The 11,841-nt window shown below is 54.2% G+C and overlaps 1 protein-coding gene across 1 annotated transcript in view; it reads right to left on the bottom strand.

Annotated features, from left to right (window-relative positions):
• Positions 1-11,841, bottom strand: part of LOC113407584 (rho guanine nucleotide exchange factor 11-like) — a 48,839-nt gene that overhangs the window by 273 nt on the left and 36,725 nt on the right. The window contains exons 4-12 of the mRNA XM_026656232.2: positions 8,983-9,081; positions 7,279-7,328; positions 7,113-7,170; positions 4,600-4,778; positions 4,347-4,418; positions 3,653-3,772; positions 3,057-3,117; positions 1,507-1,583; positions 257-394 (exon numbers count right to left, since the gene is read on the bottom strand). Of these exons, the coding sequence (XP_026512017.1) occupies positions 257-394; positions 1,507-1,583; positions 3,057-3,117; positions 3,653-3,772; positions 4,347-4,418; positions 4,600-4,778; positions 7,113-7,170; positions 7,279-7,328; positions 8,983-9,081 (854 nt within the window). The remainder of the gene's footprint in view (positions 1-256; positions 395-1,506; positions 1,584-3,056; positions 3,118-3,652; positions 3,773-4,346; positions 4,419-4,599; positions 4,779-7,112; positions 7,171-7,278; positions 7,329-8,982; positions 9,082-11,841) is intronic.

Here is an 11,841-nt window from a genome sequence, read left to right as displayed (position 1 = left end):
GCCCCCCAAGGAGCCCCACACCCCACTCCCTGCAGCACACTGTGCCATGGGGTGAGCACTGACCCCCTGCAGAGAGCGCCCCCCAAGAAGCCCCGCACCCCATCCCCTGCAGCAGTTTGGGTGCTGCTCAGACCCACCCCTGATGTGATCACAGCCCTAGGCAGAACCGGCTACAGCCTGTCATTGTCAATCAGACCCAACTCCACAGAGCTGGACAAGGGAGCGTGCCCCAGGCCCAGCCACTCCCCCCCCTCACCTGCTCCGCGATGGGCAGGAAGGGCGTGTCCGAGCCTTGGCGGCGATGGTGCTGGAACATCTTGGAGGTGATGACCGGGGAGGTGCGCGGGCTGTCGAGGCCGGGGTCGGACAGAACGGAGTTCCGGTTCAGAGAGATCTGCTCAGGACAACCACCACCTCACGACATTAGCAACCGAGACGGGGGCCGCAGGGAAACCCCCAGGGACGAAAGCAGCGCCAGACCCTGTTTTGACTCACATGCTTCCCAGGTCCAAGGGACCAGCGGCCACACCAAAGACCCAGGCCAACATCTAAACCGACTCAACAGCGTGTCCAAATGCGGGGCAGGGAGGGCACCAAATTAACAAATCAATTTCTAAACCAGTTTGCATTAGATCAGTGCGCACACCTGGCTCCCGCTCCCAGGCTCAACTTCCTCCCCCATGTAGGGTGACCAGATGTCCCGATTTTATAGGGACAGTCCCGATTTTTGGGTCTTTTTCTTATATAGGCTCCTATTACTCCCCAGCCCCTGTCCCGATTTTTCACACTTGCTGTCTGGTCACCCTACCCCCACGCTGCCCCGGACGCCTCTGCTCTTCTCAGTAGTAACCTGCAGACACCTCCCCACCCACGTCTGGCTGGTCTTATTGACACTGCAAACTCCTGGGGCCAGGGATCGAAGTGCCATGACAATCTGTGACTCTATAAGTCCCAGACCAAAAAGACTAAGGGGGAAATTTCCGACTTAGGACAAGATTCTTAAAGGTGTTTCGGCACCTATGGGGATTTTCAAAAGCGTCTGAGCCCCCAACATCCACTGACACTCCCGCTAGGCACCTAAATACCTTTAAAACTCTGGCCTTTGGACATTCTGGAAAGCGTTACCCTCTGTTAGGATGGAGGTGAAGGCTGAGAGGATGGATCAATAATTGAACAGGAAGAGACTTCACAGGGATGTTGCAATGATCCTAAACCCCGAGTCTTAGAAACCCCAGGACCTTCAGAGTGACGGCTGCACTTACAAGACATCCAACGGCGCCCAAGCAACCTTCACTCTGCCTGCAGGGCCCCCCCTCCTGCAAGAACTCCAGGATCCTGATTTGGGGACTGTAGGGTCTGGGATTCCCAGATTCGATTAGACTGATTTTAAATGATGTCTGATTTTTCCAACCCGCCATACTCAGCGAGTGCCAGACATTTGGGGGGCAGAAGCTTTCTACGTGCAAAATGGACCTGGCCCTTAGCCCTGGAGCCGCGAGCCCTCACCTCGCTCACCGAAGGGAACCGCTCAGTGCCCGAATCCAAACCGCTGTCGCCATCCTGAGAGTCCAGAGAGAGGCGGCCTGGGAACAGAGGAGAGACGCAGATGGAGGTCAAATTAAACCCTACCGGAGGAACCATGGCAAAGGAGACACCGAGCGATGGGAGAGGGGGCAGGACAGGGCTCAGCAGCCCTCAGTAAGCACCCTCTGTCTAGACTGTGGATCCACCGCCCCACGTTCCCTTTGCCGTCTCCTCTCCTCTGATGACAGGAGGGGCGGATCTGTGGACTGGCCGAGACCCCACAAGAGAATCAGACTGAGAATGTTTAAGGAGGGTTCGTGCAACCCCAATTCGGCCTCTGACGAGGGAAGAGGAGCTCTGGTCTTTACCGGGGACGACGGCTCGTTAGAATCCCAGGCAAGGGGCAGAGGCAAAGGAAACCAGAAAGCCACAGGCAAACACAACTAGTCCTACAGGCTTCGAGACCGGAGCTCTGCTGGGCACAAGATGGGAAAGCAACCCTGGGCGGCGAAGGAGGAGAGAGCGGGAGCCACACGGGATGTGTCGAGCGTGAAAAGGCAGAGAGCAGCGGACTAGAGCGAGGCAGGAGATGGTTTTCCCATCCCACAAAAATTTGCCATAAAAAAAAAAAAAAAAAAGAAAGTCCCCTTCCAAATGGGGCCAAAAAGTTGAAATCTCTAACATTTCCGCAAAACAAAAATAAAATAAAATTCAGCTCGGGTCAGTCAACACCTTTTCTTTCAATACTTCTGAGCCGTCTCATTTCGATTTCAACCTTTTTAAAAAATTCTTTTACGACAAATGAACTGAAATTTCAAAACAAAACGTCGTTTCGAAGTGGAAAATGGAACCTTTCGTTTTGAATCCCCCCACCAGCCCCCGCCAAAAACAGGAAATTGGTTGAAACCAACCCTTTCCCACAAACTGTTACGGTTTCAACAAATCCACATTGTCCGGTGAAAATATGTTTTGTCGAAAACTTCCCGTCCAGCTCTACAACGGACACTGGGGTGGAGGAGAACAGAGATATGTGCAGCGTTTATCTACGCCGAGCCAGGTGGCCGTCACAGGGGTGCTGGCTGCAAACACTCATGTCTTTTTACGACATATCCCATATAGCAATGCCGTTGGGCAGAACTGAAGTGACCCTGCACCGGTGCATTCTGGGAGACCTGGAGTCCCTATCCTATAGCACGCAGAGTGTGACTGTTGGGAACAAAGACTTCTGGGTAATTTCCCAATGCGAGGAACTCCTGAATGGGGAGAGCTAGAATGCTCGTAGCTTCCCATCTGCACTGGAGAGACACTATCACAGCCGATAAGGATCAACCCAGCCTCGAACTGAAGCCCTCATCGCACCCGGTCCGAGCAAAGCTTGTCGAATGCCTGGGATGGCAACAGCGTCCGGAGACAAGGAGCTGCACAGGCACCGCAAGCCGAAGCCGCCCAGACCAATCATCTGTTGCGAGGGCGGGCGGACGGACGGTAGCAACGGGTATGCGTAGCTGCCTGGGAACGACAGCACGACTCACCTTCCGTCCCCCGGAGACTGGCTGAGCCGGAATTGCAGCACGGCCGCCCCAAATCCTGCAACTGAAGGAGACACAGGGGTCAGTGTTGTTATCCCTGCTTTACAGGTGGGGAAACTGAGGCACGGAAAGAGCCTGATCTAGAAAGGGGGAGGACCAGCTTCCTTCCATTTCAAGAGGGGCTCTCGGCACCTCCGCGGATATGAAGCTGTCACACAGAGTCTGTGGAAGAGCTGGGAAGGGAACCCCAGAATAGGTTGCACAGGGGGGAGGGATGTTCAACCAGTTCATGTACAAACAATGCCGCGCGTCCTCACTAGCCCGGCTGAACTGGTTTCAAGCCTTCACCTAACCCATTTCAGCCTCAATGCCCTCTGGGTACCTATCCCCACAGTTCACGGCTCAGCCCCCAGAGGCAGTGCATTCTGGGAGATTTCACACTGCGCGAAGGCACGCCTCAGCTTGTCCATCTCCACAACGGGACTAAACCCAGTTCAGGCTTCCCCTGGCACCAACTTCTAAGGAGGGTGGAGTGTCCGGGGGCGGGGGAGGAGTCACACGACAATTAGAACCAGGAAGTAAGGACTCCTCTTGTGTACCACTGAGCTGCCTGTTTCCTGTTGGATCTTGAGCTGCAGCTGGCTGACCCTTCTGCGCGCCCCCTCGATCCGTTCCTCCAGCGTGGTGGCGGGGTTCCGGCTGTACACCTCGCAGAACCGCTGAGCGGGGAGACAAGAAGGGGAACGAGGTTACAGCCAGCCACGCAGGGAGGGGAACAGGCACGGGGTGCAGAGCGCGGCGTGGGGGCTACAAAAAAAAAAAAGACATAAAGCAGGTGAGGGATGGATGGCTCTGATCAATACCCCGGTGCAGCTTCGATGGGACCGCACCTGCTGCTGCAGGGCATCAGCTGGTGGCCAGGGGGAGGAGGAAGGAAATACACCTCTCTTCCCCCAAACATTGTACAACTGGCCTCACGCTCAGGAGAGGGTTCCTCTTCCTTGGAAACGCCAGTCATGTCACGGACGGAGGCAGGAGCCTGGAATACATGGAGCGGAGGTCTGATCCGCAGGGCAGGAAGGATGAGATTAGGTGGTTGTCTTCTCTGCTACAGGCAAGATATCAGAGGAGATGGCCCACTGGTCTGATCCAACATGTCAGGAGGAAAGATTGGACTAGGAGGAGCAATAGTCCGCTCCATTATAAGCAAAGCTGCCTAGCGGCGAGCTAGACAGGGCAGAGGTCTGCTCCAGCGTGGCTCACCACAGGGAGGAGACAGGCGGCGCAGCGTACCTGTAACTCGGCCTCCTCCTGTCTCAGCATGTTGCGGAGGATCTGAGTCGCGTGCTTTTGAACTTCTGGGTCCTGCGATTCGGAACAGACGTGGGCAGAGTGAGGGGACGGACAGAGCTTTGCTTTCACCTCCCCATCTTTCACCCCCACCCCTCAAAGTGGAGCAGCGCAGGAGAGTGACGACCCCCGCTTTCCCATCCCCCTGGGAGATCCAGGACGAACCACCCGTGGGAGCGCCGCGCCGCCCGGTTACCTGCAACGGTTTGGGTCCTGTGATGCGCTGCGGTGGAGGCAACGGAGGCGGGGGAGGCGGCGGGGGGCACAGGGGTGCAATCCCGGGCGCCCCCGATACGCTCACGTCTTGCTGAGGGCCGGAGAGCACCACTGAGGGAGGAGGAGACCCCAGGAGGGTCAGCGCGACGTAGGCGCCGGCTGGAGAAGAAAAGGAGCGCAGGTGGAGAGAGACCCACTTTATAACTAGCCAGTTGATGAGGATTTAAAACCGGGGAATCACGGCAGCTAGAAGAGAACTGATCACTGCCTCCCCCACCCCAACCCCAAATCCACGACGCAGGATTCCGAAACAGATGGAGCTGCAACCGAAGCTGATCTTAAGGGTACGTCTACCCTGAAAGTGCAACAATTGCACTGCTGCAGCGCTTCAGTGTAGACACTCACGACAGCGAGGAGAGGGGCTCTCCCCTCGGCATAGGGAATCCCCCTCTCCCAGAGGCGGTAGCGAGGGGGCCGGAAGAATTCTTCCATCAACCTACTGCTGTCCACACCGGGGGTTAGGTCGACGTAGCTACGTCTCTCGGGGGCTGGATTTTTCACACCTCTGAGAGACAGCTATGCCGATGTAGGTTTTCAGTGTAGACCAGCTAACCGGAGCATTCGGGTTTAATTCAGTTCACAGACGCTAGCCCACTGCCCCTTCTACAGAGCAGGAGTACAGTACACCCCCAGTCTCAGGAGCCTTCGTAAAGCGTACCCAGGAGAGGCTGCATCAGCCAAGGCACATACTAATCCCTAGTTTTTATCTCGTGCTCTTCATCCATACACCTCAAAGAGCTGTACAAAGGAAGTCAATATCATCATCACCATTTGACAGATGGGGAAACTGAGGCACAGAGCGGGGAAGTGACTTGCCCAAGGCTGCCCGGCAGGCCAGTGGCAGAGTGGCGAATAGAACCCAGGTCTCCGTCCAGTGCTCTATTTGCTCGGCTACACTTGAGATCTCCAGCAGCCAGAGTACGGTCTCTACATTCGAGTGCATGTTATAGGCGTGTTCCCACCACGCACTGAAGGAGGACAGCCCCCGACCAGCAAGGCTGTGCGAAGACTCAGGGTCCTGGTCTGAGTCCTCACCAAGCCTGGATGTCCGGGGAGGATCAATGTCTAAAACACCTTCTTCCACCTCCTCCAGCTTGCTAGGAATCTCCTCCCACCCTCCCAGGCAAGGAGCTGGCCCCAGTGGCCCATGCATCCCTCACCTTCCCCCTGGCTTAAGCCACTGTGAAAACATCAGACCCAAGATCCAATCCCTCCACTGGCCCTCAGGCTGCTCCCGATGCCCGTTTAAGGTCTCGGTCCTAATCGTCGAAGCAACAACTGGGTCAAGCCCCAGCTACGTTCCAAGACTGAACTTCACTCTACGATCTGCGGCGACAACGGTGCTCCTCTGGGACGATGCACATCACAAAACGCAAGACGACGGGCATGAGAGCGAGGGTCAAAGCATTCCCGGGGGAGGAGACTTTGCTATGAAATGGGCGACCAGGGGAGATGGGGCGAATCCGGAGTCGGATCGCCTTTAGGAGACGCTGCAAAGCCTTCCTCTTCACCATAGCGAGGAGGACACCGCCATGCCCTCCCCCGTACCCACAAAACCTGAAACAAACAAACCAGCCAACCAAACCAAAAGCCCACCTAGGGTGACCAGATGTCCCGATTTTATAGGGACAGTCCCGATTTTTGGGTTTTCTTCTTATATAGGCTCCTATTACCCTCCGCCCCCGTCCCGATTTTTCACACTTGCTGTCTGGTCACCCTAAGTCCACCTCAGGCAGGGCGTTTACCTCCCCACAGGAGAAGAGCCAGACATCCCATGAAGTCCACTGGAGACTTCACTATTGGCTATTTGCCCAGCCGCTATGGTGACGGGCCGCAGCATAAACCCCTGACGCAGACCGATGGATAAATAGAGAGCATTGTAACGCAGGGTGGGAAGCGGAATGACCACATCGGCCAGGGAAGGGTTAAGCTGTTCTTGGAAGCCCCTTCAGGGAAGGGCTGGGAAGTGACGTTCTCCAAAACAGCTCCTCCTGTAACAACCAGAACGGGAAGCCGCAGAGATCTGGCTGTAGTGGCCGCTGCAGCTTGCAAATGACTCCCCTTCCCAGCGGTGTCAGTCAACAAAGCTCTCCAAGCAGGACATTTTACGTTAAGCACTTTTGAAACATGGGATTGCTGGTGTTTTCCACCCGGGAGACCGGACGCCCCCATTTACGCATGGGGCAGGCACAGCTGTGCACACCAGCGCGCCTCACCCCCATCCTGCAGGATCCCCTGCCTCTCGGGTGGAGAAGAGAGCTCAGTGTGCCGGGCTCATTTGGTCCCTGCCCTCGCTGCTCTGCTCTTAGCCTCAGGGCCCCAACCCTTTCCACAAGACGCCATTTCAAAACTCTCCGCCACTAGAGACCGAGGCGGGCCTCCAACCAGCGACCTGGCGGGGAAAGGCCCCATTCACCCCTTCTACCTACTCACATTTGATGAGCTTCACCACTTCGAGATGGGAGCTGTTTGTCACCATGGTGCCGTTGACCTGCAAGAGGAGACAGACAGCCTCAGGCATGCAGCCCCAGCGCTGGCCCACAGAGCTAAGCACAAGGGAACACCCTGGGGAAGCCTCGGCTCGGGGCTCGCCGCTCACCTTGACGATCCGGTCACCCTCTTGCACCCCGGCCTTCATGGCTGCACCTCCTGCAGTGCAACAGGCAGAAGAAGGGAGTTACCGTAAATAACAGCAGAGCCCCAGCAACATGAAAACATCCACCGCGCTCGCACAAGGCACCAGGGGATTTGACACCGGCCCCGGAACAGCATAAGGAGACGTTAGGGTCCAAAATCTAGGTTTTCCCTCCTCCTGTGTGGAGGTTCTTATATCGACCTCATCACTAATATCCAAGTGCGTTAAGCAATGGGACTACCATCTGCCACGTGGTGGTTCTCCTTTAGGGCTTCTGTCTAGGCAAGAGGGTCTGTCCACTCGGATCCAATTGCAGGATTGGGGCCTAAGCATCGGTAAAAGTAGCATTACTATTTAAGCTCTTCCCCTGCCAGTCTCCCCTTCTTTAATGCAACTGTTAAAAGTTTAAATATACTGAAAAATTCTCTGTTGCTAAAGCCAGGCCGAAGAGGAAACGTTTCCATGAGGTTCAATTCCAAACGGAGAGACTAGCAAATAAGAAAAAGGCCAAGAAGGAAAGTCAATTAAAGATTCTTTTCAGCTTTAATGATCTCTCATTACAGGCAACGCAAGTCAGAGCGGAGGGGCAGACGGGAGTCCCTGCAGCACTGCACCCAGGGTGGTCTTTTACCCCAGCACAAAGTGGGCGACTGCCAGGGACAGGGCACTAGAGAATCCGGCTCACTTTGCACTAGTATAAGTGACTGCACAAGGAGCGGGGCTGTGGGGAATCAGGCACATTGGCTGTTCTTTATTCAAATATTTGGGACTTGCCATTGGATTCATGCATATGGAATCTATGCCCGCCCAAAGTCCTGTTGAAGTCACTGGGGTCGATGCAGGGGTCTCCCCATGAAGATCCCATTGCAAAATAAGGGGTTTGATTTTTATCTGACTCTGTCCCTTTAAATCTGTAGGACTTTTCCTCCCTTATCTATCTGAATTTTTCCTGGCCTGAGTGTTAGCCTTATTTTGGCGGGGGGGAAGGAAGGCGTCAGTTTGTAATAAGAGCAGCTCGTTCTCTATTGAAATCGTTGCTTCAAGCCCTACTTCCCCTCGACACCATCAGACAGCACAAAGCTAGAGCGCTTCCGCAGCCCAGAGTGAAAGTTGCTGACTGTCTGACGAAGTGGGCATTCACCCACGAAAGCTTATGCTCCACTACTTCTGGTAGTCTTAAAGGTGCCACAGGACCCTCTGTTGCTTGTTGCTGACTGTGTGTTTGCTGAGGGCAGCTACAAGGGGAATTCCCTGCACCCCTAGTCAGCCACCAGCTGCGATTATGTAACAACCGGGTAGAGCACGGTGGTTAACCTGGCGCTGCCCGGAGAGCAGAGATGGCGCAACATGGGAACTTGGCTGTTGCTCTCGGGAGCCGATTTTGGGTTAATTCCCACCTCCGGGTGGCCAAGCTGATCAGAATCAAGACTCCTGTCTAGTCCCCCTACCGCCATCCCAACCATGCCCTCACACAGCTTAGCTCCTCTTCATCCTCCAGAATTGCCCTCTCTTGATCCAACAGGCTTTGCAAAGAGGGATCCCCCTTTTCCTCTCTCCCAACCCATCCTGGGGCCAGAGAGGGGCTGGGGGCCAAGTGAACTAGGGGAGTCCCATTCATACACCAACATCCATGGGCCCCCAAGAAGGGGGGACAGAGTAGCCGCTCACCTTGCCGGACAGACTGCACCAGGACGATCCGGTCCCCGCTGACAGTGAAGCCAAAGCCATCCTGATCCTTCTGGATGATGACACACCGTTGGACCAAACCTTCAGCAGGGCGGGGGGAAAAAACAAACGAGGCATGAGAAGCTGGAGTTTAAATCTATGCTCTAGGCTAGTTGGGGCTCCAATTTCCAGATGGCCCATGGCTACTGTTCGTTCCCTGAGGCCAGGGGAAGACTAAGGCCCAGGAAACAGAAGGCAAACGAACAACAAAAACCCCACGCCCCTGAAATTAATTCTTTGTTAACAAAATCCCATGACTTTTCATGTCAAGCTCATGATTTGGGCGGGGCTTGAGAAAAGATTTTTGAACGCGATGCTGGAGATCACCAGCAGAGATGTTCTTGCTGTGGAGAGAGCCCAGGAGAGGGGAGTAGGATAGATAATAAAGCAAAGCACGATGCACCAGGACGCCTGGGTTCTCGATGTCAGTGGCTCCATTCCCTTTTAAGGCTGCAGTGTCCCCGGAGAGGTTTGTTCAAATCCCATGCTCTGATACCAGCTGCCTTTCAGCCCCTAGATACCACGCAGGCTGCTGCTACATACGACACAGGGATAGATCGAAAAGATCCATTAGGTCCTGTCTAGGCTATCTCTGGCTCCTTTCCCCCGCCTGGAAAGCCAGCGATGCGATTACGCTCATTGTCGCGGGTAGGAATGCAGATGTTGTTAGTGACCATCGAGTGACCCAGCTTCTGTTGTTCACCGCAGCGCATGTAACGCTGACATCATTCTTGAGTGGCTGAGGTCTGGTTCAGAAAAAGAAACAGGGCCTGATCCTCCTTTCCATCGTGTCTTCGCCTGTGCAATGCGAGCGTACAAAAGACTCCGGATTCTGCACTCACATTACACCAGGGACTGTGACACTCACTTTGCACAGGTGTAAGTGACCACATGAGGTCGGGGCAGGAGAAAAATCAGGCCCGATTTTGCACAAATGCAACTAATGACACAAAGGTGAGGGGCGGGGAAGTAAGAAATTGGACCCGATTTTGCACAAGTGACAGAGACGCCACAAAGTAAGGGGCACGTGAGTGTGTGTTGTGCACGCGCGTGGGCGTGCGTGTAAATAAAATCAGTTCCTAGCAGCTGTACTCACACTGCTCTTTGGGCAGAGGAAGGAAGTAACTTACAAACGTGCAGTCTCAAAGTGGCAAACCAACCAACACGGAGGCAGGATCGGGCCCTATTTACCTAATCTCATATGGCAGATAAGTACTGTTGCCGCTGAGCCCACAAACAGGAATTTCTGTCTGCCATATTCACCATCCCCCCACGGTCAGAGCCGTGAGACCCCCAATTCTCATTCTCACTCTAAGGCCCCTTTTACAGTGCTGTGGCAGTGTAAAGGAAACTTAAAGTGTGCGTAACTCATCTGCACTCACTTTTAGGTCCCTTATACTGCCAGCATGGTGTACAGGGACCTTAGGGTAACAGACTCAGACAACAGGTCTCCCACGAAGAGAATGGTCAGTGCGTCTGGCTACACCCTCTTTTGGTTCCTGTATTAAACGATCTGCTGTTCCCACATTCTCCCCCCTTTACCACACTCCTTCTTGTTCCCTTCAATTAATCCAGCCTTTTGGAGCCTCACTCATCAATGGTAGATTATTATATCCCCTCCCCCGAACTGCCATAGGATCCGAACGCCTCCTGAGCTTTTAGCCACCAAGTACCCCCTTAGAGAGGAACGCATCAGAGCCATTTTATAGATCAGGGAAACTGAGGCACCTTGAGTGACTCGCCTGGAGTCGCACAGAAAGAGAATGTCGATTGAAAAGTCTCAAATCCCAGTCCAGTGCGTTAGCCACCAAGTAATCCTTCCTCTAGGCCAGTGGCTCTCAACCTTTCCAGACGACTGTCCCCCTTTCAAGAGTCTGATTTGTCTTGCGTACCCCCAGGTTTCACCTCACTTAAAAACGACTTGCTTACAAAATCAGACCTAAAAATACAGCAGTGTGACAGCTCACTGTTCGTGAACAATTGCTGACTTTCTCCTTTTTACCATCTAATTATAAAATACATCCATTGGAATATAAATATTGTGCTTACATTTCAGCACATAGCACACAGAGCAGTCTAAACAAGTCATTGTCTGTATGAAATTTTAGTTTGCACTGATTTCGCTTGGGCTTTTTATGTAGCCTGTTGGAAAACTAGGCAAATATCTAGATGAGTTGATGGACCCCCTGGAAGAGCTCTGCATACCCCCAGGGGTACGTGTACCCCTGGTTGAGAACCACTGCTCTAGGCAGACAGCCATTCCCTTTCCAAGATCAGCAACTGGCGTTGGCGCCAGACAGTCCTGCATCACCTCGTGCCTTTGTGTTGGCCGATTCTTGCAGACAGTGCGTGCTCTGCAGCCCATTCTGCAGTTATACCCCGGCCCTGGGGCTAATCTAGGATCACGGCCTGCAAGCTTTGTTCCAGCGCTGCAGAAGCATTTCAGGGCAAGGGCCTGGCCCCGTGTCACCGCTGCTCTCGTACGCACGGCTCTGTTCTAAAGATTTTCTCCTCCCCTTTTTAGGGTACAGGGACCAACCTGATGCAGCAGGAGTGAGGGCTAGACTGCAACTCACAGTGCAGGAGGGGGACTGCCCCTCCAGTGGGAACTGGGGTGGCACATGCCAAAACAGGGAGGGCGCTGCAACACCCTTTCCACATCCACACCTACAAGGCCACTCTTCTCTCTTCACTGCTTGGGCAACTGGAATCGTAACCAGAACCATCGTTGTCATCCCCGCTAGCTCTAACCTAGCACTTTTCATCCGCAGATCTCCAAGTGCTTCACAAGGGAGGGGAATG

The sequence above is a fragment of the Terrapene carolina genome, unplaced genomic scaffold (assembly GCF_002925995.2).
Source record: "Terrapene carolina triunguis isolate 2854851 unplaced genomic scaffold, T_m_triunguis-2.0 Scaffold227, whole genome shotgun sequence".
NCBI classification, from domain to species: Eukaryota; Metazoa; Chordata; order Testudines; family Emydidae; genus Terrapene; species Terrapene triunguis.
The sequence above is the reverse complement of the archived record's forward strand: the minus strand, read 5'-3'. Positions and strand labels throughout refer to the sequence as shown.